At 49.2% G+C, this 27,090-nt stretch overlaps 2 protein-coding genes across 2 annotated transcripts in view; both read left to right on the forward strand.

Annotated features, from left to right (window-relative positions):
* LOC116830268 (E3 ubiquitin-protein ligase TRIM39-like) overlaps positions 1–27,090 on the forward strand; it is a 475,516-nt gene that overhangs the window by 62,965 nt on the left and 385,461 nt on the right. The gene's annotated exons all lie outside the window — the stretch shown is intronic.
* Positions 19,202–22,468, forward strand: LOC116830185 (C-C motif chemokine 5-like). The gene is made up of 3 exons (XM_032789493.2): positions 19,202–19,361; positions 19,988–20,099; positions 21,528–22,468. The coding sequence occupies exons 1-3, from the start codon at positions 19,289–19,291 to the stop codon at positions 21,613–21,615; spliced, it is 273 nt and encodes a 90-aa protein (XP_032645384.1). The 5' UTR covers positions 19,202–19,288; the 3' UTR covers positions 21,616–22,468.

Below are 27,090 nucleotides of genomic sequence, written 5' to 3' on the forward strand. Positions count from 1 at the left end.
ACAGGCAGATTGGGAAAGGCTGTGACGGGCCGTGAAAGTGAAGACAAGTAGCTCATGTTTGACACCGTAGAGAAGGGGGAGCCAGCAGAGGGATGCAAAGAGAGGGGTGCTGGGGCCAAAGTGACGAGCTAGGAGAATGCAGCAGCATTCTGAGTACAGACGAGCAAGGCAATAGTGCATTTGCCAAGGCTGGAGAAGAGAAGGTTGTATTAACAAGATGTGACTTGCTGAGAGTCTGGGAGAACATTTTAGCTGTGTGGCTGGATAGGAAAGGTCATATCTTAGGGATGTTCTGCAGTAAGAATCAGCAAGACTTAGACACAACCTGGATGGGAGGATCTAGAGAGAAGTCTGAGTTGAAGATGATGCCCAAGTGACAGGCCTGAGTGACACGTAGGATGGTGGTGTTGTCCACAGCGACAGAGAAGGAAGGTAGTAAGGAGGACTTGGGGGGGACATTGAGAACTCTGCTTTAGCCATGTTTAGCTTGAGCTGATGGCTAGACATCCATGAGGAGATGTCAGAGAGACAGGCCAAGACTGTAGTGTGGACAGAAAGAGGCAGGTCTGGAGTAGAGAGGTGGGTCTGTGAGTCATTGTCAGAGACGACAGCTGAACTTGTGTTTGTGAAGGAGATTGCCCAGAGACAAGTGTTAGAGGGAGAAGAGAAGGGGATCATGGATGGATCCCTGTAGAACCCCCATAGAAAGCTGAAGGGGGACGAGAAGGACCCTCCAGAGGACAAGCTGAAGGAGCAATTAGAGAGGTAGGAGGAGAACCAGGAGAAGACAAAGTTATGGCAGCCCAGGAGAGACAAGATTTCAAGAAGAAGAATGTGTCTGATGGTGTCAAAGGGAGCTGACAGATGAAGAAAGATAAACATAAGAATGTCCCTACTGGGTCATACCAAAGGTTCATCTAGCCTAGTGTCCTGTCTTCCAACAGTGGCCAATGCCAGGTGCCTCAGAGGGAATGAACAGAACAGGTCACCATCAAATGATCCATCCCTTGTCACCCATTCCCAGCTTCTGGCAAACAGAGGCTAGGGACACCATCTCTGCCCATCCTGGCTAATAGCCATTGATGGACCTGTCCTCCATGAATTTGTCTAGTTCTTTTTTGAACCCTGTTAAAGTCTTCGCCTTCACAACATCCTGTGGCAAGAAGTTCCACAGGCTGACTGGATGTTGTGTGAAAAAATACTTCCTCTTGTTTGTTTTAAACCTGCTGCCTATTAATTTCATTTGGTGGCCCCTAGTTGTTGTGTTATGAGAAGGGGAAAATAACACTTACTTATTTATTTTCTCCACTCCAGTCATGATTTTATAGCCCTGAGTCATATCCTCCCTTAGTTGACTCTTTTTCATGCTGAAAAGTCCCAGTTTTATTAAACTCTCCTCATACAGAAGCAGTTCCATACCCCTAATCATTTTTGTTGTCCTTTTCTGAACCTTTTCCAAGTCCAAAGTATCTTTTTTGAGATGAGGCAGCCACATCTGCACATAGCATTCAAAATGTGGGCGTACCATGGATTTATATAGAGGCAACATGATAATTTCTGTTTCATCATCTATCCCTTTCTTAATGCTTCCCAATATTCTGTTTGCTTTTTTGACTGCTGCTGCACATTGAGTGGATGGTTTCAGAGAACTATCCACAATGACTCTAAAATCTCTTTCCTGAGTGGTAACAGCTAATTTAGACCCCATCATTTTATATGTATAGTTGGGATTATGTTTTCCAATGTGCGTTACTTTGCATTTATCAACACTGAATTTCATCCGTCATTTTGTTGTCTAGTCATCCAGTTTTGTGAGATCCCTTTGTAGCTCTTCGCAATCTGCCTTGGACTTAACTATTTTGAGTAGTTTTGTATCATCTGCACATTTTGCTACCTCACTGTTTATCATTTTTCCAGATCATTTCGGAATATGTTGAATAGGACTGGGCCCAGTACAGACCCCTGGGGGACACCACTATTTACCTCTCTCCATTCTGAAAACGGACCATTTATTCCTGCCCTTTGTTTCCTATCTTTTAACCAGTTACTGATCCATGAGAGACCTTCCCTCTTATCCCATGGCAGCTTACTTTGCTTAAGAGCCTTTGGTGAGGGACCTTGTCAAAGATTTTCTGAAAATCTAAATACATTATATCCACTGAATCCCGCTTGTCCACATGCTTGTTGATCCCCCTCAAAGAATTCTAGTAGATTGGTGAGGTGTGATTTCCCTTTACAAAAACCATGTTGATTCTTCCCAACAATTTACGTTCATGGAGGGCTGGTTTTGAGCTTTGGAGAGGACGACATCACAAGAGACTTTGGTGACAGTGATTTCAGTGGAGAACAGAAGGTGAGAGGTGGATTGGAGAAGATATAGGGTCAAATTGGAGGAGAGGACAATGCTGTTGGAGAGGGGACTTGGGATCCATCCTGAGGGGCAGATGCTATTAGAGAAGGGAAGTAGAGGGAAATAAAACCTACAGATGTAACGGAGAGAGAGTAGGAAGGGAAAGGAAATATAATTGCAAATGAAATTGATCAAAACCTTGTGTTAGCTGCAAACAGATCCTAGAAGTAGTAAAGAAGAAGCCCCCTGCCCCCAAAAGGACCTACAGAGAGTTATGAACAGAAAGAATGGCTGTTTGAACATCTGTTGACCGAATACAGTTCAAAGGCACCTAACGGACAAGTGAGGGCCCAGTAGGTGTAAATACCCTGCTCATGGATAAACTCGGTGGAAGAGGTACAGCCACAGGAACATCGAATCCAAGGACCATTTCAAACTGAAGAGAAGCAAAAAACAGGCCAGCGAGAGTGGAGCAGGACTTACAGCCAAGCAGAGGGAAAGCTGATTCTTTTCTCAAGTGACATAGTCTAGTGTTAAGGAATTTCTTTTGTTCTTGTTAATAACAATGCAGTTGGTGCTAATGGTGCAGAATGAGGACGAGCAGCGTGTGCAAACTTGCAAAAGTTACTGAGCTGGTTAATCGCTAGTTTATTATTGTAAGCAGTGGGTCTTTGGCGATGTTCTATATTATTTATGCTCCTGGTGCAAACTTGGGGTTTTTCCTTAGAAAGTTCTAAAAGCTTAAAATGATCCCTTGTGCCTTGGTTTGCCTCTGCCTCTCCTCCCAGCTGGCATAGCCTCGCCTAGGCGGGTGGCCGCACAGACAGACCATGAGAGGCTACAGTTTCTCTGTTGCTTCTGCATGGGAGTCTCCCTGGCCAGGAGCCCAGGACAATCAGACATCCAGAAAACCCAGACTGTTTGTTTCACATTTTTTTGCTAGCGCAAGTGTTTCTTGTTCGGGTTTCATTTCTGAAGCTTGTGATGGGACAATTGGCCAGTTCCAGCCCCAGGCTGTTCTGGGGGAGTCCTGTTGTCCTCGAGGGGGAAATTCACTCCACATTCACATGACAAGCCAATCCTCCACTCAGTCACACCACTGACCCCCCCCAACTTCACTTGGGCTAGTGCAGGCCTCTGCACTGGGCTGAACGACCCACGTAGAGTGCACGAAGTCCCACTGAGTATTTGACCCAAGGGGTTAGCCAAACGGGGCGCTATGGGTCAGGCAGAGAAACTGATGATACAGTCAGGTATTTTTTTGGATGCAATCCTGTTTATGTATAAAAGTTATACATAATTTACTGCTTCCCTGAGCACAGCAGGAATCTCACCACAAGGGATAGTCCCTTTTCTTGCTGTTCCAAGCCTGCCTTTCCAGACAGCACCGTGTGCCCCAGAAGCTTCCTCTATAGCTTTCTCCCAGGGCCAGATTGCCAGTGTCATGGAGTTCCCGGGCGATGCTCTGGAACTGCTCCCCACAAAGCCAGGCAGGACTCTGGGGAGCCTCCTCTCCCTTGGAGCAGACTGTCTTCAGGGCAAGAAGCTCACACGTCTTCACCTTCTGGGTCTCTCCATGGAGCATTCAGCATCCTCTGCCCGTCCGTGCGCTTCCCACAGTGAGTCCGCCCAGGCGGGGTCCTGGGGAAGCCACAGGGTCCTGCACCCCCACTTTGCAGTCAGACGTGATTCTCAGCCAGCCAGTAAAACAGAGGTTTAGTCGATGACAGGAACATGGTCTAAAACAGAGCTTGTAGGTACAGAGAAAGGGACCCCTCAGCCAGGTCCATTCTGGGGCCAGTGAGCCAGACCCCCATGTCTGCACTACACTCCTCATCCCCAGCCAGCCCCAAACTGAAACCCCCTCCAGGCCCTCCTCCTCTGCTCAGCTCCTCTCCCAGGCCAGGAGGTCACCTAACCTCTTTGTTCTCCCACACCTTTAGCATCACCTTGCAGTGGGGAAGGGCCTGGCCATTAGTTGCCAGGCGACAGAGAGTCGGCCAGGAACTGAGGCCCCCACACAGTATTCAGGAGAAACATTAAGAACAGTCCCACTTCATCACAGACAGCACTTTGGTTACTGTAACATATTGTCTGCTTGGCTTTTGCCCCCCGCCCCACAATCAATACTCAGCAAAGCTCTTTGCCCACATAGTTCTAATTCCTGGGTAAACTTGCCTATGCGTGTCTGTTATGTGGGGGGCTTTTTAACCATCTCTCACAGCTGTCTTCAGTGAGTGGTGCCCGTCATCCCCAGCAGTGTAAATGAGGTTTAACCCAATCCCGAACATTATTGTTTAGCATGTATATTGCCATGATGCCTACATCCCACAGCTAGCTTGGGCCCCATGGCGCTAGGTGCTGTACGTACATATAGTCTCTGCCCCAAAGCTCTTTGGGTGAGATCCTTACTCCTAAACCTGGTGCCCAGGGCATGTCAGGGGCAAACCTGGGACTGGGGAGGCAGGGTGCAGGTGGTGCCACAGCATACAGCACCCTGGAGAACCTGGCAGCACTGAAACCCCTACTGCAGCCCGTGGAGGAGGCTGACACATAGACGGGGACCGGGGATTGTCTGCGTTACAGTGGGGGCCACTCCAGCCCCCAGAGCAGCCTAGGACTGGGAGGTTGCACAGATCTGGTCTTAAAGGTGGGCCCTGAACTGGGACCCGTTTGCATTTCAGAGTTAAAGGGTCAGTGTAGAGATTCTGGTAATAAAATGACTGTGGGGACATGGAAAGGTTCTGGTTTGGATGGTGCTAAAATCGTGAAGAAACTAGTGTACTCTTGAAATGCCACCTCCTAGCCAATGGACACTTATCCTGGCAAAGCCAGAGAAACTGGGTCCTTTGGGTGAAACTTTTGCCTGCTGCGTCCTGTGACACAACAGCTTCATTGAGCAAAGCTCCCTGTGGCAGACAGTGCTCACTCTGCAGGAGCACGGTGGCAGACCTGAGATGTGCGGACATGAAGACCCTGCACTGTAGAGGTTAGGGAATCTCAGCAGAAGCAGGCACCTTCCTTTTCATGGGTTATTTGTAGCCATTACAGCTGGCTGGAAAATGTGGTGTTGGTTTTTTCCTTGGCTTGTTGAAAAGCCAAAACTCAAAACGTTTTTGGCCCAAACTTGACATTTTGGGGGGTTTTGATCAAAAACTTTTCAGTTTTTTGATGAAAAGTTAGAATTTTCCACAAAAAAAATTCATGTTGTTGAAAACCCAACTTTTCATCGCAAAACAATTTTGACAGAAAACTTTTGATCGTCTCCAGTTGCGATTTCTATGGTGTTCTTCACCCCAGTAAGACAGAGAACCTGACTGTCTTACCACAGAATCAACCTTCTTGTTTTAATCCTTGTTTGACAACTCCTCCCACAACCTAACACAGAGCGACAAACTCCGAGACAGGTGTTTGCCGACTCTCCTTCCACCAGAGGTCTCAGTGAGAAAACCAAGGACAATGAAACTAAACTTCCAACCAATGTCAAGTACAGAAGGGAGTTATGACAAGTTTACTCTTGGAAAATCTGCCAGCAAAACCTTTGATTGCACCCTGTTGTCTAGGGCGGGACAGAAGTTTTCCATCCAAACTGTTTTTTGGATGGAAAATGGGTTTCTGATTAAACGCGTTCCTTTGCAGAAAGTGTCTGCTGTCCCCAGAAATTTTCAACTTTTCATTTAAAGACCAAGAACTGACGTGTTTTTTCCACATACCCGCTATTTTCAAAGCAGCGTTCCTGTCAGCTGTTCTTACGGATGACACTTACTGCAAAATAAGCACTTCTGGGGTGGTATGTGCATATTGTCATGTGTCTCCCACACACGAAAAGCAAAAAGATGCTTTCAGTCTGAATTACTTGGATTTAAAGTATGAGAAACAAGAACATAAAAAAGTGATGTCTTTACAAGAGAGAGTACAGTGTGTGCTTCTGAAGAAGTGGGGTTTTTACCCAAGAACACTTATGCCCAAATAAATCTGTTAATCATTAAGGTGCCACCGGACTCCTTGTTGTTTTTGTGGGTACAGACTAACACAGCTACACCTCTAATACTTAGTACATCTTTGACTTTGATTACACTGAACTCATTAGCACTACAAAAGTGATTTTTCCTCCCTTCTTGTCAACTGCTGAGAATAGCCTACTTCCACCTTAACTGAACGCGCTTGTTAGCACTGACCCCCCACTTGGTAAGACAGCTCCCATCTTTTCATGTACTGCGTATTTATACCTCTCTACTGTACTTTCCACTCCATGCATCTGATGAAGTGGGATTTAGCTCCCAAAAGCTTATGCTCAAATAAATGTGTTAGTCTCTAAGGTGCCACAAGGACTCCTTGTTGTTTTCGGGAATACAGACTAACACGACTGCTACTCTCCTGTGCAACAATCTGCACTGAGCTAAAGAGATGTTGCATTATCCTTAGAGAATTAAAGATGCAGGCCACAGAAACTGATTCATACATTATTTGGTATATACACACAACTGATAACCTCTTCAAAAGCGTGCACATTTGTGCGTGGTTTGGGATTTCAGTTAGACCCAGAGACTGGGGCCTGCTGTAAATTGACATTTTTCCATTGGTATAGCCTGTCCTGGAAGAATCCGAATTGCATTCATGCTTCTGCTGCTGCTCTATAGCACATTCCTGAGCAGGTCTCTTGACCTCGCTGTGCCTCAGTTTCCAATCTGTAAAATGGGGATATTTATTATTTGGATGACGATATCTCCCAGATGAGAGCAAGGCCCTGTTGTGCCGAGCGCAGCTCAGACACAGAGCTAGGTTCTAAATGATTTAAAATCAAAATAATGTAACTATAACTGATTATTCCTACCCTGTTCCCAAGCTATCAGATGACATACTGGTCTTTGCTATCCAGGCAGCCACGGCTCTAGGCTTGGCCGGCCACTATGCCCCTTCACCTCTGTGAGAGGTCCATCCTCACGCTGTTGGGCCTGATGCTCTGCTGACCCGCCTCCCGGGGCAGGAGCATGTGTCGGAACTGACGAATGTCTGCGAAGTGCTTGCAGTTCTTTGGATGGAAGGTGCTAGCCAGGACAAAGTGTGATGATGAAAGAGTCTGGGTTGCTGAAGCCCTTCGAAAAGGGGTTCGCAACCTTTTTTCCATTGGTAACCCCTTTCACACAGCCAGTCTCTGAGTGCCCCCCGACAGCTCGTGATCCCCAGGTAATGACTCTGTTGCCCTGAGAGGTCACGACCCCAGTTTGAGAACTCCTGCCCTAGAAACAACTGCCCTAAAGGGACTAGGGGAGCCAGAGAGGGAAGAGGTAGGTGCAGCCATGGTGAGGCCCGTGGAGATGGCTAAAGTCAGGTCTCAGTGAGTTAAAAGCACTGAGAGCTCTCGACTTGGGCTCAGTTTCAGACTCTCAGGGGGAACTCTGTGGTTTCCCTTCTGGGCTGTTTCCATCCACTCTGTAATGACACCACTATAAATAGCCAGGCTAGCTGTCATTCTTCCTTCTATGTTTCCAGCCCACACTCGGCTACACCCGCCAGGGTTTTCCCCTTCTCTGCTCCATTTCCCTAGTGTCCCCGTTCCTGCCTCTGAGCCACAGGATGAGATGGGGCCAGACATCAGTGGTGCTTTGTTTGCACCTGGGGTTGGCTTGCTTCCATTGGCACCCAGAGAAGAAATCCCTGATTTCCCAATGGACATGCTCCATTGTATAGCATAACCTCACTGCTGGCCTGACAGTAAAAAAGCCACCAGCCTCCTTAGAACAGCCCTTAACATCTGTTATCAGGTCCGTCCCCCTAGCCTTCTCCTCTCCAGGCTAAACATGCCCACTTTATTTAACCTTTCATCATCTGACCCTTTGATCATTTTTATGGCCCTCAGAGATTCTCTCCAATTTGTTCACATCTTTTCTAAAGTATGGTACCCGGAACTGGACAGAGGGCTCCAGCAGAGGCCTGCCCAGTGCCGAGTAGCACGGAACAATTGCTTTCCACGTCTCACACACAGTCCCATTAATACACCCTGTTAGGATATAGATATTCAGCCCTGTCTGCAAAGGCCTAGACGTTAAGAATGTAGGTGTATTCTTATCACTTAGCTAGTTATAGGGGTATAAAAGAAAGAATCAAAAATCACTGTCTGTCTGTGTAAGGCCCTTCTCTCACTGTGACAGTCTGAGGCCTGGTTCTTAGGCTAAGGCCTTTGGCTAAGCAGCAGAGGCAGCCATAAGCTGGGAAGTGTCTGGTCACATCCTCACATTCCAAACCAGTCACACTGAAATAGAGCAATCTGGGGCTCTCTGGAAGGTGATCCGATCTATCACCTCCAGAGAAACAGAAAAGCCTAGAAGATGTAAAAGGAAAATTAGACCATGGCTACGCTGGTGCTTTACAGCGCTGCAACTTTCGCACTCAAGGGGTGTGAAAAAAACATCCCCCTGAGCGCAGCAAGCTACAGCGCTGTAAAGCCTCAGTGTAAACAGTGCCGCAGCGCTGGGAGTGTGGCTCCCAGCGGTGCAAGCTACACCCGTAGAGGATGTGGAGCACGTGCAGCGCTGGGAGAGCTCTCTGTGCCTTTGAAGTTTCAAGTGTACCCATACCCTTCGTTCGATAGTTTTCTGTCGGGCAAGAACTCATTTAGCAATAGCTGGGATGTGAAATCCTCACTTTTGTATTGTTTCGTATGTTTATTTGCATGGTCTCTGTCTAGTTCTGTGATTGTTTCTGTCTGCTGTATAATTAATTTTGCTGGGTGTAAACTAATTAAGGAGGTGGTATAATTGGTTAGCTAATCACGTTACAATATGTTAGGATTGGTTAGGTAAATTTGAGCAAAATGATTGGTTAAGGTATAGCTAAATAGAACTGAAGTTTTACTATATAGTCTGCAGTCAATCAGGAAGTAAGAGAGAGATGGGGATGGGGGAATAGGAATCATGTTTCGCTAAGGTGGGGGAATGGGAACAGAGACTGGGGACAGGGACACAGGCAAGGCTCTGTGGTGTCAGAGCTGGGAAGGGAGACACTAAGGAAGGAAACTGGAATCATGCTTGCTGGAAGTTCACCTCACTAAACCTCGAATTGTTTGCACCTTCAGACTTTGGGTATTGTTGCTCTCTATTCATGCGAGGACCAGGGAAGTGAGAGGGCGAAGGAATAAGCCTCCTAACACAGCCCAGAATGACATTTGCCTGTTTCATGACAGCATCTCACGGTTGACTCCTACCCACTATAATCTCCAGATCTATGTCACAGTACTGTTATCTGCCCAGTTCTTCCCCATTTTGTATTTTAGTATAATGCTATAGCACAGGACTTCCAGCTAATTCCAACTGCGTATTAGAGCAGTGGATCTCCACCAGGGTACATGTGGCCCTGGGGGTACACAGAGGTCTTCCGGGGGGTACATTAATTCATCTAGATATTTGCCTAGTTTTACAACAGGCTACAGAAAAGCACTAGCAAAGTTTGTGCAAACTAAAATTTCATACAATGGATTGTGTATACAGCTTTATATACTAAACACTGAATTGTAAGCACAATATTTATATTCCAGCTGATTTATTTTAGAATGACATGGTAAGAATGAGAAAGTCAGCAATTTGTCAGTTCTAGTGTGGCTGTGACACTTGTGCCTGATTTTGTAAGCAAGTCATCTTTAAATGAGATGAAACTTGGGGGTACACAAGACCAATGAGCCTCCTGAAAGGGGTACAATAGTTTGGATGGGATGAGAGCCACTGGCTTAGTGGGACTGCATTTGGTAGCAGTTTCCTTTTAACCTGACTGCTATAGACTTTTGGGGCTTGAGTCTTTTCCTGCTAATTCTGGTGTAAATCAGGAGTAACTTCACTGAAGTCAATGGTGTTGCAATGGGGATAAAACTCTTTGTGCCTACTGACTTCAGTGGCATTACCACTGGCTTACCCCAAGAATAACTGAGATCAGGGTCAGGCCCAATCGACAAGTGGGAGATCTAGCCCCGATCCTGTTCCACGTTCGAGGGCAGAGCCTGGGATGGTGCAAGTTGTCATAGCTGCTCAGACTGCAGTGCCATGGTGACAATTACTGCTGGCTGAGGATCCTTGCTTCCCTTTGCTCCTTGCTAGATCAGTGCCAATAGTGGTTTCCCTTTCCCTGGTGTTTTGGAGCACAGCCAGCACACTCTGTAGTCTAGTCTGGCAGGGAATCAGCAGCTCACGTTCAGTTTCTGGGAGCGTTCCTCATGTTTGTTCCTAGGCCAGGATATTGTGTCACGGCTGCTTCCAGTGGAGGGGTTTATCCAGCATCTGCTCTGGGAGTTTCCCTCTCAGCTCCCTGAACAGTAAGAATTCCCCTTGCTCAACCAGCTCTCCACCTCTGCAGCCAGCCCCCATCACCTTGCAATGGGGTTTCGGCTCTCTGGCAAACTGGGAGCCAAGGAGCAGCGTGCTGTGCCCAGAAACCGTCTGTAACAGGGTGACTTACCCCACCCCCACAGCCTGGAGAGCCTGAGGCTAAGCCAAGCTGCCCCAGCTGGGAGAAACCAGGTGATTTCTATATGAAAGGAGAGATTCCAGGGAGCACAAGGACTCCCACAGGGCCCCGAGTTAGCAAGGACAGAAGGTCAGAGCAGGGAAGGAAGCTGTAGGGAAGAGAGGGAGGAAGAAATGCTTTCCAGGCAGGAAGGTGTGGGGGGGACTAGGAGACTCCCTATGGGGAACTTGAGAAGAGAGGTAGGAAGTGGCCCAGGGAAAACCACAGCACAGGTAAAGGAGCAGACCTGGCTTGTTAGGTGCAGGGTCCTGGGCTGGAACCCAGGGCAGAGCGGGGTTCCCAGCTGGCCCACAGGCAGGGTGTCCAAGCCCCTGGCCCAGGTCATTGAGCCCACAAAGGGGCACCAGGCAGAGCTGAAACGGGGCTGAGGAGGAGCCCCAGAACTGGGGACAGGATTTTTGTTTCTGGTTTGTGGACTTTTAGTGGGGGCCAATGGGGTCTCTGGAAGGGGTGGAGAAAAGACAGTGACCCAGCTAGGCGGTCAAGTTACCAGACAGAGAAACTGCCACCGTGCTGGAGTGATCAGCAGGGGCTAGCCCAGAAGACAGCAGCAGTGCCAGGACTGGGTGCCTAGCAATGAGCGAACTCTGTTACTGTCCTTTATCTCCCTTCCAGCTCTCCTGCATGCTCAGCGTTGGTCTCCATGCACCTGGTGCTAACTGCCCGGCCTCGTCTGGGCAAATCAGACCCTCACCCAAGGGCAAGCCGTTCGCCTTCCTCATAAGGAAGTTTTTGAGATCAGGCCAAACCTCTGTTATTGCTCTAATTTTCCGTATCTTTCATCATCTCTGCATTAATGAGCTATGTGGTAGGAGCGGGTTTCTCACTTTGCTGGAGCAGGGCCTGACAGCTCAGAAGTGATGGCTATAAAAAGCCTGCTGGGTTTAGGTCCTCCCTCCCCCAGTCCTCCGTTCCGCTCCTGCTCATTTATTTTCAGCATCTTCACAGAACTGGGGAACCACAGACAGAAAGCTTCACACTTCCCCCTCCTGCACCCTCAGCCTGATGACCAGTTGCAGAGAAGTGAATAATTCTTTCCACAGCGAGATGATTATTGTGTTTTACAGAAATGACCCCACTGAGAGAGACAGTCCCTGCTGTGAAGAGAAAACAGTCTAAATAGACAAGCCAGATAATGAGGAAACTGAGGCATAGATATGACCAAGGTTACTGAATAGGGACTAGAACCCAGGTCTCCTGATGCCCAGCCTGCTATCTACTCAACCATGCTGTCTCTCTGTGCAGCTGGTGACTTCTAGCACTTTTTTGATACTCATATTTATTCAGCCAATTTTTAGAGCCTTTTCTTTTTTTTTTTTTACCCTGTGGGTTGGCCCCACATAATTTTCTGTGAATGTTCACTACATGAACTGTGGTGCTTAGCTTTTTCCAAATGACAAGTGGGTTCCCAACCTCAGACACTTTAGACGGGGCTTTTTTCTAGCAAGCAGCGAGCTCCTGCCTTTCGAAAATCAGCTCCCTTTAGAAGTAACTCAAACTGGGCTCCCTCCCTGTAAGGGTGTGGGATTCACCCCTGCGGCACCTCCTGCGGGTGACTTTGGGGAATTAGCTCTCCAGCACACCCTCTGCAGGCCGGTGATCCACTGCTTCTTGGCTCCTGTGTCCCTCCCAGGACCTGGTACCCCTTTATCTGGGATGCTGCCCCCTGGCAGGAACCCCTTTCTCTTTGGGTCTCCCCTCCCCAGGGAACCCCATCTGCTATCCCCACCTTGCCTCAGTATATGGCTACTGCCAGTCATTGTCTAGCCCCCGCGCCCTGGGGCAGACTGCAGTATCAGCCTACTCAGCACTGACAAGTTTGGATTTGGACCTGCTGCCTTCGCCTACCCCCAGGCTGCCCTCTGCAACCCCCAATACCTGTTAGCCCAATGCTAGGCCACAGCCTGGGGCTTTCCAGGCTGGAACTCCCCATGTCCTCTGCCTTTCCCCAGCCCTGCTCCACTCCAGTACCCTGTCTCTAGCTCCCTGCAGCCAGCCCTTCTCTCTCTACACACAGAAAGACTGAGTGGGTCCTGGCTCACTGCCTCTTATAGGGGCCAGCTGGGCCTGATTGAGGCATGGCCACAGCTGAGCCTACTTTCCCCAATCAGCCCAGGCTTCTTGCCCCAGCCACAGCCTTCTCCTGGGCTGTTCCCCCCCCCCCCCCCCGAAGAGCAGGAGTGGGTAGCTACCGGGCTACACTCCTCCACAAAAAAACAAAACAAATGCAGGCACCCAGAGTCACTGATGGGTTGGAAAGTCTTGGGGACAATGACTGGACTGTGACCATGACCCCATGTGGAATATAGACAAGGAAGAGGCAGAAATAGCTTCCCCTCCCAAATGAAGGTCTTTGACTATGCACAAACTTGCCCCCGTTTCCAAACTGCAGTTTGGATGATGCCTGTTGCAGACGGGGACCCTGTCTCCGGCTGACAGACTAGTTAGACTGCTTGGGGGCAGCTGCCCAAAGGGGAGGGTGCTAAGGGAGTAGGCGCAGGGCAGAGACAGAAAGGGGTAGCTCTGACTCAAGGTGACCATGAATGTAAAAGCTCAGGGGGTCCAAGGAAATAGAAGGAGGGAATCTTTCAGTGCCCAGATAATAAAGAGGTATTAGAAACTGGCATTACAGAAACCTGGTGGGAGGATTCCCATGAGTGGAATGCTACACTCACTCCATGGACTCTATTTAGGAAAGATGGAGTGGGAAAGAAAGACAGGAAGGGGGGAGCAGTCTACATTACTACCACCCTCTGCTTTTATGTTTAGAAATGCAGGCTGTGGAATGCTCAGGTGGGGTTGTGTCACCTGGTGTTCGAGGTGGGGGCTGGCAGCTGCAGGGAGGGGGTGCTCTGGCAGGGGAAGAGGGGTGGGTCCTCAGGCAGGGCTGGCAGGGGGTTATCCTCACCCTGCCAGCAGTTCACCCGCCACCCATGCTCTTAATGTCTATTGGAAATGTGCAAGAAGAAAAACCATTATTATGCTAGAGGTTTCATGCTGCCCCTAGTAAAATGTCTTGGAGAATCAGAAAATGATCATCAATAATATTTGATCCCAAGAAGTTTTACACCATAGCCGGGGCAAGTCTCTGAAACCTTGTTGTGACAAAGATAAAGTAATGACTGAACTAAATATTAGTGATCACCTGTCCTAGGTATAAGTGATCATGACCTAATTACACTGGCTATGTACAATCAGAATACAGCCCTGACCAGTAATATATATATATGCGGGGGCTTGACATGGGCCAAATTCCTAAAGCTGAAAATGATCAGGAGCAAATGTGAGTGGGAGGAAATATTTAAGCAAAACAAGGTGAATAAGCATCTAGTAATTTACTATCAATCTGCAATTTCAAAAGACTGCTCGTTAAACCGACCTGGTTAAGAAAGAAAATGAAAGTAGCAATTATATATACGCACAAATGGAAATTTGTTAGTAATGGTTATAAATTAGCTGTCATGAAATGAAGACAAGCTAAAGATATCTGTGAAAAATCTGTGGCTAGCAGAGCTAAGGACAAGAAGAAGGAATTTTTAAATACACCAGGAACAAAAGAGTAGTCAGTAGTGATGCAGAAAAGGTAAAGGAAATGACATGGAACTATAGGCTGATTAGTTTGATATTGATCCAGGAGGAAAATAAGGAATGGCTGAGATGGGTAGCAATCAGTAAGGAACATAAGGATGGCAGTGTAATTACACCAATTAACTTTATTTTTTATGGGAAATAGGTCTTGTCAAACAAACTATGTATTGTTTTTTGATGAGGTTTATAAGTTTGACCGATTAATGTAATTGTGTTGGCATGATAGACTTAGACTGCAGAAAGTCATTTGATTTAGTATTGCACAACAATCTGATTAAAATATGATCACTAAACAAGATCAGCTCAGCACATTAAAAACTGATTAACTGATAAGAGCACAAAAATTAATTTTAAATAGGGAATCAGTACAGATGTATCCATTGGGGACCCACAGGGAGATGATCTGGACCCAATGCTATTCAGTATCTTTTCCAGTGATCTGGGAAAATGTATGCAATCTTTGCTTGTAAAGTTTGCAGATGAGACAAAAACTGGTGGAGTGATAAAGAATAAGGACTGGCTAATTCCACAGAGTGATATGAATCAGATGTTAAGCTTGGTTCATTTGAACCACACGTGTTTTAATACAGCTAAAACAAGGCCAGTGTTTCTCATCAACTTAATAAGCTAAATCAAAATAAGCCATTTGTAAACTCCAAAAGAGGCCGGAGAGCCATCTGTCTTGGATGGTTCAGACATGACAAATCCTGGAGCTTGGCAGGGGATTAGACTAGATGGCCCTTATTGTTGTTTCTAACCCTATGGTTCTATGATTCTATGAAACTGAAGTAAGAGTGTCCACACAAATATGCAGCAATTTAATCAGATCAGTTTGGCACTGGCAGAGCTAAAGGTGTTAGTCCCCAGGTAGACAAGTCCTAGTTTCCTGTCAAAAGTATTATTAGCTATTCCAAAAATATCTAGAAGGAATGAGAACCAACGTGCAAAGATTTCCAGTGGATGCTAAGATTACGATGTAGAAATGAAAGGCTCCTGCAGACATGAGTCTCTGAATGAGGCTCTGTAGAAGAACATTTAATCTTGAGCCTTTGTGGGGAGTGGGAAGTATGAAATGAAATCGGATGGCAGAGAGCAAAGAAGGGAAAGGAGTGTGAGCCAGCTTGGTCCAGGGGACATTCCAGCAGTTAGTCTGGCAAATGCATTTTCCAGCTTAGCTTCTCTAGCCATCCCTGGTGGTTACTTAGGATTGTAACCACCAAAGACAGTAACAGAACGCCACTAGCCATCACCTTCAGCCCCCAACTAAAACCTGTCCAGTGCATCATCAAGGATCTACAACCTATCCTGAAGGACAATCAATCACTCTCACAGATCTTGGGAGACAGGCCAGTCCTCACTTACAGATAGCCCCCCAACCTGAAGCAAATACTCACCAGCAACCACACACCACACAACAAAAACACTAACCCAGAAACCTATCCTTGCAACAAAGCCCATTGCCAACTCTGTCCACATATCTATTCAGGGGACACTATCATAGGACCTAACTACATCAGCCACACTATCAGGGGCTCGTTCACCTGCACATCTACCAATGTGGTATATGCCATCATGTGCCAGCAATGCCCCTCTGCCATGTACATTGGCCAAACCGGACAGTCTCTACGTAAAAGAATAAATGGGCACAAATCAGAAGCCAAGAATTATAATATTCAAAAACCAGTCGGAGAACACTTCAATCTCCCTGGCCACTCAATTACAGACCTAAAAGCCGCAATATTACAACGAAAAAACTTCAAAACCAGACTCCAATGAGAAACTGCTGAATTGGAATTAATTTGCAAATTGGACACCATTAAATTAGGCTTGAATAAAGACTTGGAACAGATGGGTCATTACACAAAGTAACACTATTTCCCCCATGCTTATTCCCCTCCCCCCGCCAGTTCCTCATATCTCCTTGCCACTTGCTGGAAATGGGCCATTTTCATTACCACTGCAAACAGTTTTTTTTTCTCTCCTGCTGCTAACAGCTCAGCTTAACTGATCACTCTCCTTATAGCGTGTATGGTAACACCCATTGTTTCATGTTCTCTGTGTATACATATATCTATCTTCCTACTGTATTTTCCACTACATACATCCAATGAAGTGGATTTTAGCCCACAAAAGCTTATGCTCAAATAAATGTGTTAGTCTCTAAGGTGCCACAAGGACTCCTGTTCTGTTTAGGATTGTTAGTTACTGCTCATTGCTCACTCGCTCCACCTCAGAATGACTTTCCTGGGCCCTTCACTCCCCCAGTGGAGAGATGCAAGAGGCCAAAATCTCCACTGCTGTGACTTGGCACAGCTCCACTGACTGCCCCAGAGCACTGCCAGCTTACACCAGCAGAGATTTGGCCCAAGGTTTTCCTGTCTCAGGGGGAGTCAGGAGCTCAGGATACTTACTTAGAAAACACCACGTGAAAAATAGCCTCTTGGCCTTGATTTCTCCCCCTCCCCACCTGGCACTCTAAGACCCCGGGTCCCGGGACTCTGTCTGTTGGCCTATAAGGGAGCGTTATGCCTGAGGTCACCCTTGGCCAATTTGTGCTGCAGTTGTAAGGGGACTGCTGGCCCCTTACTAAAACTCAGTGGAGTTTTTGGTTGCTAGCTTCCAGTACCAAAAGGGGAGGGGTCAATGGGAAATCAGGAGAGACCAACACCTGATTGACAGGGGGGCCAAGGTAATCAGGGAGTCAGGACTCTTCACCCTGGAAAAGAGGAGACTAAGGGGGATATGATAGAGGTATATAAAATCATGAGTGATGTGGAGAAAGTGGATAAGGAAAAGTTATTTACTTATTCCTATAATACAAGAACTAGGGGTCACCATATGAAATTAATAGGCAGCAGGTTTAAAACAAATAAAAGGAAGTTCTTCTTCACGCAGCGCACAGTCAACTTGTGGAACTCCTTACCTGAGGAGGTTGTGAAGGCTGGGACTATAACAGCATTTAAAAGAGAACTGGATAAATTCATGGTGGTTAAGTCCATAAATGGCTATTAGCCAGGATGGGTAAGGAATGGTGTCCCTAGCCTCTGTTCGTCAGAGGATGGAGATGGATAGCAGGAGAGAGATCACTTGATCATTGCCTGTTAGGTTCACTCCCTCTGGGGCACCTGGCATTGGCCACTGTCGGTAGACAGATACTGGGCTAGATGGACCTTTGGTCTGACCCGGTACGGCCGTTCTTATGTTCTTATGTCCCATCCTCCATGTGAATTGCCTGGGTCAGACAGAGTGGGGTTGAGCTAAGGAGAGAGCAGAGGCCCAAGCTGAGCTGAGGAGCAGGGCTGTGCCAGCCAGAGGGGCCAGACAAGCAGCCCAGGAAACGGGTCAGAGCTGGGAGCAGAGTCACAGAAGCAGCCCAGAGAGCAGACCTGTGCTGGGAGCAGAGCTGCAGCAACCAGAGCCAGAGGGGGAAGAGAAGCAGCCCAGGGGGGCTGGAGGCAGAGCAGCAGCAGCAGTGCTGAGGCTGAGTGGAGCAAGAGCTAGGACAGTGGGGCTGGGTGCGGTGGGCCCAGCGCAGGGAGATGCCCCCAGCCAAGGGGCTCTGCAAGCCAGACTTGGAGGGGGATCATAACCCCAACGGGGCGAGAGCGATGCTGGGAAGAAGGGTCCTGCCACCTAGAGTCTGAGGATGTGTGGCCACTGCCAGAGCAAGTGTCCAACCTGCAGCGTCTCTGCAGCACAGCCCGGGCCTGGGCAGGGGCTTGGGCCATGTGAAGGACAGATTGAACTGCCAGGATGTTCCAGAGACACTGGCTGTGACGTCCCTGTGCCATGGGGAGGGGTGATGGGTTTTCCATTCACCTTTCTGATTTGTTTTTAATTTTTTTAAAATTGGTTGCTGTTCAATAAATTGCATTTGCTTTGAACTGTATGTAATGATCAGTGGGGCAGAAAGCATCCAATGCAGAGAGAGCACCCCGAAGTGGGGACACCCTAGCCATTGCCCTGAGTGACCACAACAAGGTTGGGGCTTGAGCCCCCCAGGAATCCTGGGCCCAGTGTTTTCGGGGTTATGAGGTCTCTGCCACACAGGAGAATAGAAAGAGACTCCTTGAGGTCAGGCAGGCCTATGGGTAAAGGAAGTGGGAGCGAGGACTCAGATCCTTTCGCTAGCCCACTTCACCGGGGTAGTGTATGAACCAGGAAAATTCCCCACAACAGCAGGACCATTCCCCTGCTTACACACTGACCAACTCTGAGAGCTTTTGCCAGAGGATGTTGTGAAGGCTGAGACTATAACTGGGACAAAAAAAGAACTAGATAAGTTCATGGAGGATAGGTCCATCAATGGCTATTAGCCAGGCTGGGCAGGGATGGTGTCCCTAGCCTCTGTTTGTCAGAAGCTGGGAATGGACGACAGCAGGTGGATCACTTTGTGATTGCCTGTTCTGTTCATTCCTTCTGGGGCACCTGGCACTGGCCACTGTCAGCAGACAGGACACTAGGCTAGATGGACCTTTGGTATGACCCAATATGGCCATTCTTATGTTCTTAAGTGTTGGCTCTTCTGTTTTAAGGTATGCTCAATGCAGGACCTGTGGTGATAGATGCAGTTATTGCTTCATATCCTTCCCCCTCAGCGTCCCTCCTGTAGCTGTGTTGAAACTGACCTCAGCTTGTTGCGAGGACTATTCTTGTACATCCTGAGATGAGGCATAGCTGCTGACACCCCTTCACCGGTGGCATGCAGCTGGTGTCACGGAACAAGCAGGAAACCTCACTGTTCCCCTATAAAAACAGGGGCTTGTCCTGGTGGTCAGTATCAGAGGTTAGAGGTCCCTGCTCTGCTCCTACGGTTCATCCCTCACCGACAGCAACATGAAGGTCACCGTGGCTGCCCTCGCCGTTCTCCTCGTCGCAGCCTTCTGCTCCCTGGCCTCCTCTGCCCCACGTGAGTCCAACTTCTCTCTATCCTTGCAGGGTCTTCTTCTGAAAGGCGGCATCTTTGCAGCCCAGCCTTTAAAGGTGACCTGTAAGGATTTATACAGCCGGGCTTTATGCCTATTCTGCTTCTTTGGGATAGAGGGAAGCCATCTGGAAGGGCTGCTTTTAAGTTTCTCCTTCTTGCTGGTTTTGACTTTAGAAATATTGGGATTATCAAGTCGGATCTTCCCAGATTTCACTGGAGGGCTTTGAGAGGGCGTGAACTCTCACCTTAAATGAAGGGATGGGGCAAATGGGTGTTGAATCTTTACCAAAGATGTCCTTTGTCACTAGTGTTCATTAGGTGTTGGGGTTAAAGGGAGGTTAATGAAAATAAACCCAGACCTGTAAAGGCTCTGGCCAGGACCCCTTCCCCTCTCCCTTGCTCACTATTCAGTGTGATGCTGTCAATTCCTCACAGAGATAATCAGAGCCCGTTGCTGCACGTTGAATGGAAACAAATCCAATGAGATCTCCAGACTCGTTAAGGAGGAAAAGCCTCAGATTGTTAGCGCAGGGGGCGACTGTCACTGTCCAGGCCATGCCTCCTCGAGGAATAACTGACACTCACGTCCGCTTTTCAATCTCTTTCAGTCGGTTCCGACACGACCGTGTGCTGCTTCAGCTACACCACCCGGAAACTGCCCCAGAGCCACCTGAAGGAATATTTCTATACCAGTGGAAAGTGCTCTCAGCCAGCTGTAGTGTAAGTGCTAGCTCCTGCACTGGGAGAGGTCTGGGAAGAGGTCTCTGTCAGCCTTTAATCTCTCCACAATCCCCTAGGGCTGTGTTAGGTTAGGGACTTGTCTATATGGGACAATTCTACTAGTATAAGCGATGACATGAATTTAAACCACTGTAATTATCCCAATATAACTCCCTGTGTGGACGCTCTTATTCTGGTGTAAGAGGCTTTTTCAATGTAGATTATGTTGCTTGGGAAGGGGCTTAAGATAAACTGGAAAAGGGCCACTCTGATGCTGGGGTAGGAGTATCCACATGGGGAGTGGTGGTTATACTAGCATAACTATATGGATCTAACTGGTAAAACCTTTCCATGTAGACAAGCCCTAGGAAAACTAGCTAATGTGTTATGTTTTAAACACCATTTTGCACCTAGTGTAGACAAAGGCAACTGTGTTTAATGTCAGTGGTTTCTGGGGCTACTTACATTGCTTTGGAGTGGATTAAGGCGGTCTACACTGTGGACTATGTCAGCAAAATGTATGTCGCTCAGGAGTGTGACTATTCTACCCCCCTAGTGGCATAAATTACACCGACATAAGTGCTCGTGGGCACAGCGCTGTCGGCGGGAGAGCTTCTCCGGTCGACGTAGCTTCTTCTGCGCATGCAGGGGATTTGATTGTGTCGACGGGAGAGCTCTCTGCTGTTGGCACAGAATGTCTTCACCAGACACCCTGCAGCTGTCTCGGTACCACTGCAGCGTTATCTGTGTAGACATAGACTTAAGCTAAACTGGAATTAGTGTCCATGCACCGGTTATACTGGGAAAACGACAGGGGACAACTAACTTTCTGTGTAAACAAGCCCTTCGCGAGGGTTGACCCAGACCAGCTAACATTCTAAACACAGCTGTGCAAGGTGCTAAATTTTGCACAGAAACATGGGGCTCAGTTACTCAACACACTGCATTTCCCTAGTCTAGACAGAGCCTGTGGGGGAGAGCATGGTGTGTGACTCCTCTCTGCAGCATCCTGCAGCCAAATGCACCAAACGGCGTTTGTTGCTGCATCCGGGTGGGAGCTCCTGTCCACTGAGAGGTGCAATAGGCAGAAAATGAGGCTGAACTGATACAAGCATGGTTTCCAGTCTCATTCCCACACTGATTGGATCAGTGAAAAGCTGGTCATTTAGGCGTTTCTCTGAGGTGCTCCAGGCCCTCCCTTGGTTAAATAGACCACGGTGCAGTCAGGTAGCGTGAGGTCTGGATTTGTAGGCTTGGGAGTCTGGGCTGAGGCTAGTCTCCCCTTTGAATGGTCCTAAACAGGAGCCAGGACAGTGAACAAAGTGGTCATCCCATGGCCCCAGACCCACCAGGCCTGCTTCATTACAACAGCAAATTCCACCCCCCTCATCAGTGTGCTAAGCCCCCGGTCTCTCTCGTTCTACACAGATTTGTCACCAGAAAGAACCGACAGGTCTGCGCCAATCCAGACGCCAAATGGGTCAAGGACTACGTGAATTTCCTAGAAATGAAATGAGACGGCTGGGAGCTGATGGAGACCCTGCGTACTTCCCTTTGCAGTGCTAGTGTCAGTGGCTATTGTGCTGTCCATGGAACGCCACCCCTCAGCCCCGAGCAAAGGGCGTCGCTGTGCTTTAAGGGCTCGCTGGCACTTTAAAGACATTTGAAGCTATTTTATTTGTATTGTAAAAGAATCAGTTCTGTTCTAAATTATCCAGCTTTAAGGTACAAACCAGCCCCTGAACACCTGTGGGCATTAAAAATCGTATGGCCCTTGAAGGTAGCACCCTATGAGGCAGTGCGGCCTAGTAGCTAGACCACTGGACTGGGACTCAGGAGATCTGGGCTCTGTGAGCAAGACACTTCCCTGCTTGGTACCTCAGTTTTCCCACCTGTAAAATAGGGATAATGATTCCGATCTCTTTGATAAACAGCTTTCAGATCTACGAAAGTGCTATATAGAAGTTAGGTGTCATTCTTCATCTCCTGGCTAAATTCCAGTTCAGTTAATTCAATTTCACATCCCTAACTTCCTCCTGTGGTTTCAACTAGTTATGGGTCTTTCCCATTCCTTCCCACCCTAAGTTCTGTGCAGCTATGGAACAGTTGATGTGCACTACCCAGAGGTGACTGCATTCCAGTAGCGGGTGAAGGAACTCCTGGCTTGTACCTGTGCGAAGTGATCTGCCAAGTTTGAGAAGCACTTTGGATCCTTCGGGATGACAGACAGTGAGCAGCGAGTAAGCTAATGCTATAATATTATTGGTCTATTATTTATCAGGGGGTTGCTGTGGACCAGCAGACCTTGCCTTTATTTTTGACACACTGTCACTTGCTGATTTGAAGAAATAAAGATGTTTTTCTGTCTCTCCCTGAGCTCAGAGGTGTTCCGGGCGCCTCCCCGAGTGGACTGCGTGGCTTCGTGTCGGCTACTTGTGCTCAGTCCCATAGATGCATACATTTGTAAAGCCAGAAAGGGCCAGCAATCTAGCCTGACCTCCTGACTGCACAGGGACGCCTCATTGAGGCAACCAGGTGGACACAGGCAGGCAGGGAGGGGAGAGCCAGGCTGCTTTGCACATGGGGGTGAGGGGTGTCTGTGCACGCATTGGGGGAAGCCCCACAGAATGCCCAGCTCAAGGGGTTCAGCTGCCCCAGTCTCTCTCCCTCCTATACAGGGATGCGAAGGGGAAGCAGCTGCTGTTTAGCTCTCAGGCTGGCATAGAGGCCACTTACAGGCTGCATGCCAGCCCTGAAAGGTGACGGCATGCGACCCCCAGCCCCTAGACTCCCCCCACAGGAACCCTAATTGCGTAAGAGGGAGGGAGCGTATTTCACCCACTGTCAGGAAAGGGCTATTAGCTGAAACCCCTGCTTCTGGATTTAATCTAATCTCGAACTACCAGGGCAGGATGAGACTCGCTGCAGGGGCAGATTATCCAGCATCCGCTGCAGCTGGGTTCTTAAACACTTCCACAAAGCATCTGGCTCGAGCCACTGTCAGAGACAAGAGATGGGCTAGACGGACCTTGGCTGTGGTCCAGTCTGCCAATTCCCAGGTTCCTACATGTATCCCCGGTACTCAGTGTCACTATCCCTTTCTTACTCTGCTCCAGGGGCCCTGAAAAACTCTCACGGGGGCCCCTGCAGGGCCCGGGGCCTGGGGAAAGTTGCCCCACTTGCCCCCCCCCCAGGCGGCCTTGGCAGACATAAGCGATTAGGGGCTTGGGAGGTCGGGGCACTGGGTCTGTGAACTGGAGGGGCTGGACTGCAGAGTTCCAGGTCCCTCCCAAGGAAGGGCTTGGACAACAAATGTGTTCCTGGGAGTGCGCCCTGGACACTCAGAGCTAGACACAGTGACTAGACTCAGCCCAGGCCCAGAGGGTTTGGGAGAACATGGGATCCAGCGGTTGGGTCCACTTACAACAGACGGGACCGTGCAGAGGCGGCCTGGGCCAGGCTGTAGCACTGCGTCCTCATTTCCCAGTGTAACTTTAGCACCCTCGTGGCCAAGATGGAGTCTGCTCTGCAGGCAGCTCTGGCCAAGAGAAGGCGCGAGCAGGAATGCAGCAGGAGAAATTCCTTCCACCCCAGGGGCACCTGTTCCAACCCCCCAGAGTGAACACACACACCCAGGAAAAGTACAATGGCTATAACAAAGGGAGATATTTATTTACAGAGGGATGAGAGGAGAAATACAACAAGAGGAAATATAAGGGGAGCAGTAAAACAGGGCTGCATCCAAGCCAAGACCCCACAGGGCCAGCGGTAGCACAGTCTGGAGGGGCAGACACTGAGCAATGTATCTGCATACAGAGTTCAGGGGTCCTGGGCCAAGTTCCCGTCCAGTGGTGAGTCTTGGGTGCTCCTGGTCATCTTCCGCGCCTGTGAACTTTCCCCAGCAAACCCCTCCGGTGCCCTCTTCTGCCGCTGTCTGCAAAACCACCCAGAGCGGCCACCTCCCCACTTAACTAGCTACAGCCTCCCTCCTTGTTCCCCATGCAGAGTCCCAGGCCCCAGTACTCCCAGCCCCATGCAGCTCTGGGCAGCTGTGACACTGAGTCCAGCTCCGGCCTGTCCTTCTCGGGCAATTCCCCCCGGCACAATGCTGCTCCTGTGCTGGGGGGTCCCCAATTGGGCCTGTCCTCCTCAGGCTGGTTCTCCCTGCTTCACATCTCCAGGGCCTGCCGGCGGCCTCCCCCTCTCCCTGGAGCTCCAGCCCCCGCCCCCTTGAGTTTTCCTCCTTTTTTCTTACTCTCCCTCTCCCCCCGGGAAAAAGATTTAAAGGGCCACGCTCTCTAAACCTCAAAGGGGTTACACTAAGTACCCAACTTGAGACATCTGGGGTCCGATCTGCAAAAGTGCTGAGCACTCACAGCAGGAAACAGGTCAGTGGGAGCTCTGGGCTGAGCATAGCCAGTGCTGTAGGATGCCAGGTTCTGTGCTGGTGGTGGCCTGTGATGTACAGGTCAGATGTCCAGGTCCCTTATGACCATCAGCTCTGACTCTAGATCAGGTCCCAGGCTCTCAAACTGGGCACTCCAAATTAGTGGCCCTTGGACAACTTCGGCCTTAAGCTTGCCGTGCTATTGTTTCCACTGTGTAAGTGCAGATACCAGCACAGGCGGACTTGGAACAGATGTCCGTAGGGGTCACGCTCAAGTGATGAGCACCTTTAGAAAAGCCCCCGAGGAGATTAACAACTGTCTTCAGAGCAGAGTGTGAATCGCCTGCGCTAAATAAGGCCTCGGGCCACAAACTGATCAACGAGGGTAAAACAGAATATTGAATAGATCTCAGGAAGTCAGCACCATCTCCCCTGGCAGGGCCTAAATTCTCAGAGAGTATTTCCTGGAACAACCCCCCCTCCACCCACATACACACACACCACATGCTTTAAAAACTCCACAGAGGTTGAAAATATTGACTGACAGCCATGGGTGGCAGGTGGAGTCACCCTTCGGGGGAGGGGGGCTCTAGACCCTGGCTCCACCTGCATGCCCCTGCCCCACGGCCAGAGCCACAAGCCCCCTTAACCCCCTGCCTGGAGTCCTGAGACCCCCCGTCCTCGGCCAGGGGAGCCAGGCCTGCCGAACGCCCGAGCCCCCCACCTGCCAGGAGGTGCCCAGAGGCCCCCCACCCCCTGGCCCAGAGTTGCCCCGGGGCCTCCCCAGACCCCAAGCCATCCAGGCAAAGCTGCAGAGTGACAGTGTCTCTTTCTGAAGAGGAACCTGAGCTTTTGCTATGCCCCAGGCAGGTTCTGGGGCAGCTGAGGAAGTGGGTTTTGTTACACAGCTTCCTGGGTTCCTCAGTAATCTCTCTGCAGTCCAGGGAGTTTCCTGATGATAATAAAGCAAAACCTCCCCCACCCCCGATCCCACAACTGGGGGTCCAGCCTGAGCCTCCCCTGGCCTATTATACCCACCGCCCATTCCAACAGCGCCAGCTGAATTTCAGTCCTGTACCCTGGGCACTGAAGGAGGAGGGGTGTGTGTATGTGTGAGATACAGACAAGGGGGCTGAATGAAGGTTGCACATGCAGCTTCCCTACACACATTTCCTAACTTTGGAAATGTAACGTTCTTCTGATAAGCTTTTTTGTATGTAATTATAGATGAGACTTTCCCCCTCTTGTGCCATCCCACCTCCCAATGGCTCCTCTTTCCCTCACCCAAAGCTCAGGCATCCCCAGCAGCCTCAGCTCTGCTCTGAACGTGTAGGCCAGAGGTAGGCAACCTATGGTATGAGTGCCGAAGGCTGATTTTCAGTGGCACTCACACTGCCCGGGTCCTGGCCACCAGTCCGGAAGGCTCTTCATTTTAATTTAATTTTAAATGAAGCTTCTTAAACATTTTAAAAATCTTATTTACTTTACATACAACACTAGTTTAGTTATATATTATAGACTTATAGAAAGAGACCTTCTAAAAATGTTAAAATATATTACTGGCATGCGAACTCTTAAACCAGAGTGACTAAATGAAGACTCGGCACAGCACTGCTGAAAGGTTGCCGACCCCTGGTGTAGACTATTGTAAATACAGAGCTGCACCAGTGTCAGTAACTTGCACAAGGCGTCTGACTAGCAGGAGGTTTCCAAGCCGTCTGTGGCTAGAACAGAGAGGGATGCCGCCCTGGCACACTTCCTCACAATAATTCCTAGAGCAGATCTGCTAGAAAAATGGCCAATCCGGATTTAAAAAATTGGCAGTGATGGTCCTTGGTAAATTGTTCCAGTGGTTAATTACTCTGACTGCGAAAAATGGTCACCTTATTGCCAAACTGCATTTGCAGGAGCTCCTCTGTGCACCTCATATGTGGGGTTAAGAGGAAACTGATCATGGTGACTCGGAGAGACGATATTTGCATTCAGAAAGCTCCTGAGTCCAGCAGATGGAGGCAGAGCGAGGGGCGATGGCTGGGAGCTGAAGTTAGACAATTCAAACTGCAGAGATGCTGCAGGAGATGGGCCATGGGAGCACCGCCCCGTGCGGGGTGGCTATTCATCACCACTTGGGAGCTTCACACTGAGACTGGGGACTCTCTACACCGAGGGGGGGGGGGAGGGGTGTCTCAACTTTTTTCTTTTTGAGGGCCCCCTTGAAATGCTACAAAAACTCCAGGGTCCAGCGGGGGGAAAAGGGGGACTCGGGGCTCTGAGCCAGCCGGGGTTGGGGCCTTGGGCAAAGGGATAGTTTGACTTTTATTTTGTGGGGGCCGGTGGGGCTCAGGCCAGCTCCACACAACACAGTCCAGGGAGGGAGTGTCACTGCACCCCCTGACTCACCTCAGCAGGCTACCTGGGAGGGGCGAAATCAAAAATATAACTTAAAGGGGGGACTCAGTTCAAAAAGTTTGAAAACTACTCGGGGGGGTGGTGTCTAGGGGCTGTATGCGGCAGGGGGTAGCTCAGGGTGCAGGGAGGGAGTACCCAGGGGCTGTATGCGGCAGGGGGTAGCTAGGGGCTGTGTGCAGGGAGGGGGTAGCTCAG

This window comes from Chelonoidis abingdonii, chromosome 20, assembly GCF_003597395.2.
Source record: "Chelonoidis abingdonii isolate Lonesome George chromosome 20, CheloAbing_2.0, whole genome shotgun sequence".
NCBI classification, from domain to species: Eukaryota; Metazoa; Chordata; order Testudines; family Testudinidae; genus Chelonoidis; species Chelonoidis abingdonii.

Coding starts and splice junctions, on each gene's coding strand:
- LOC116830185 (XM_032789493.2), top strand. CDS start 19,289: ATGAAGGTCACCGTGGCTGCCCTCGCCGTTCTCCTCGTCGCAGCCTTC. Junction 19,362..19,987: donor CCTGGCCTCCTCTGCCCCAC/GTGAGTCCAACT, acceptor AATCTCTTTCAG/TCGGTTCCGACACGACCGTG. Junction 20,100..21,527: donor TGCTCTCAGCCAGCTGTAGT/GTAAGTGCTAGC, acceptor CGTTCTACACAG/ATTTGTCACCAGAAAGAACC.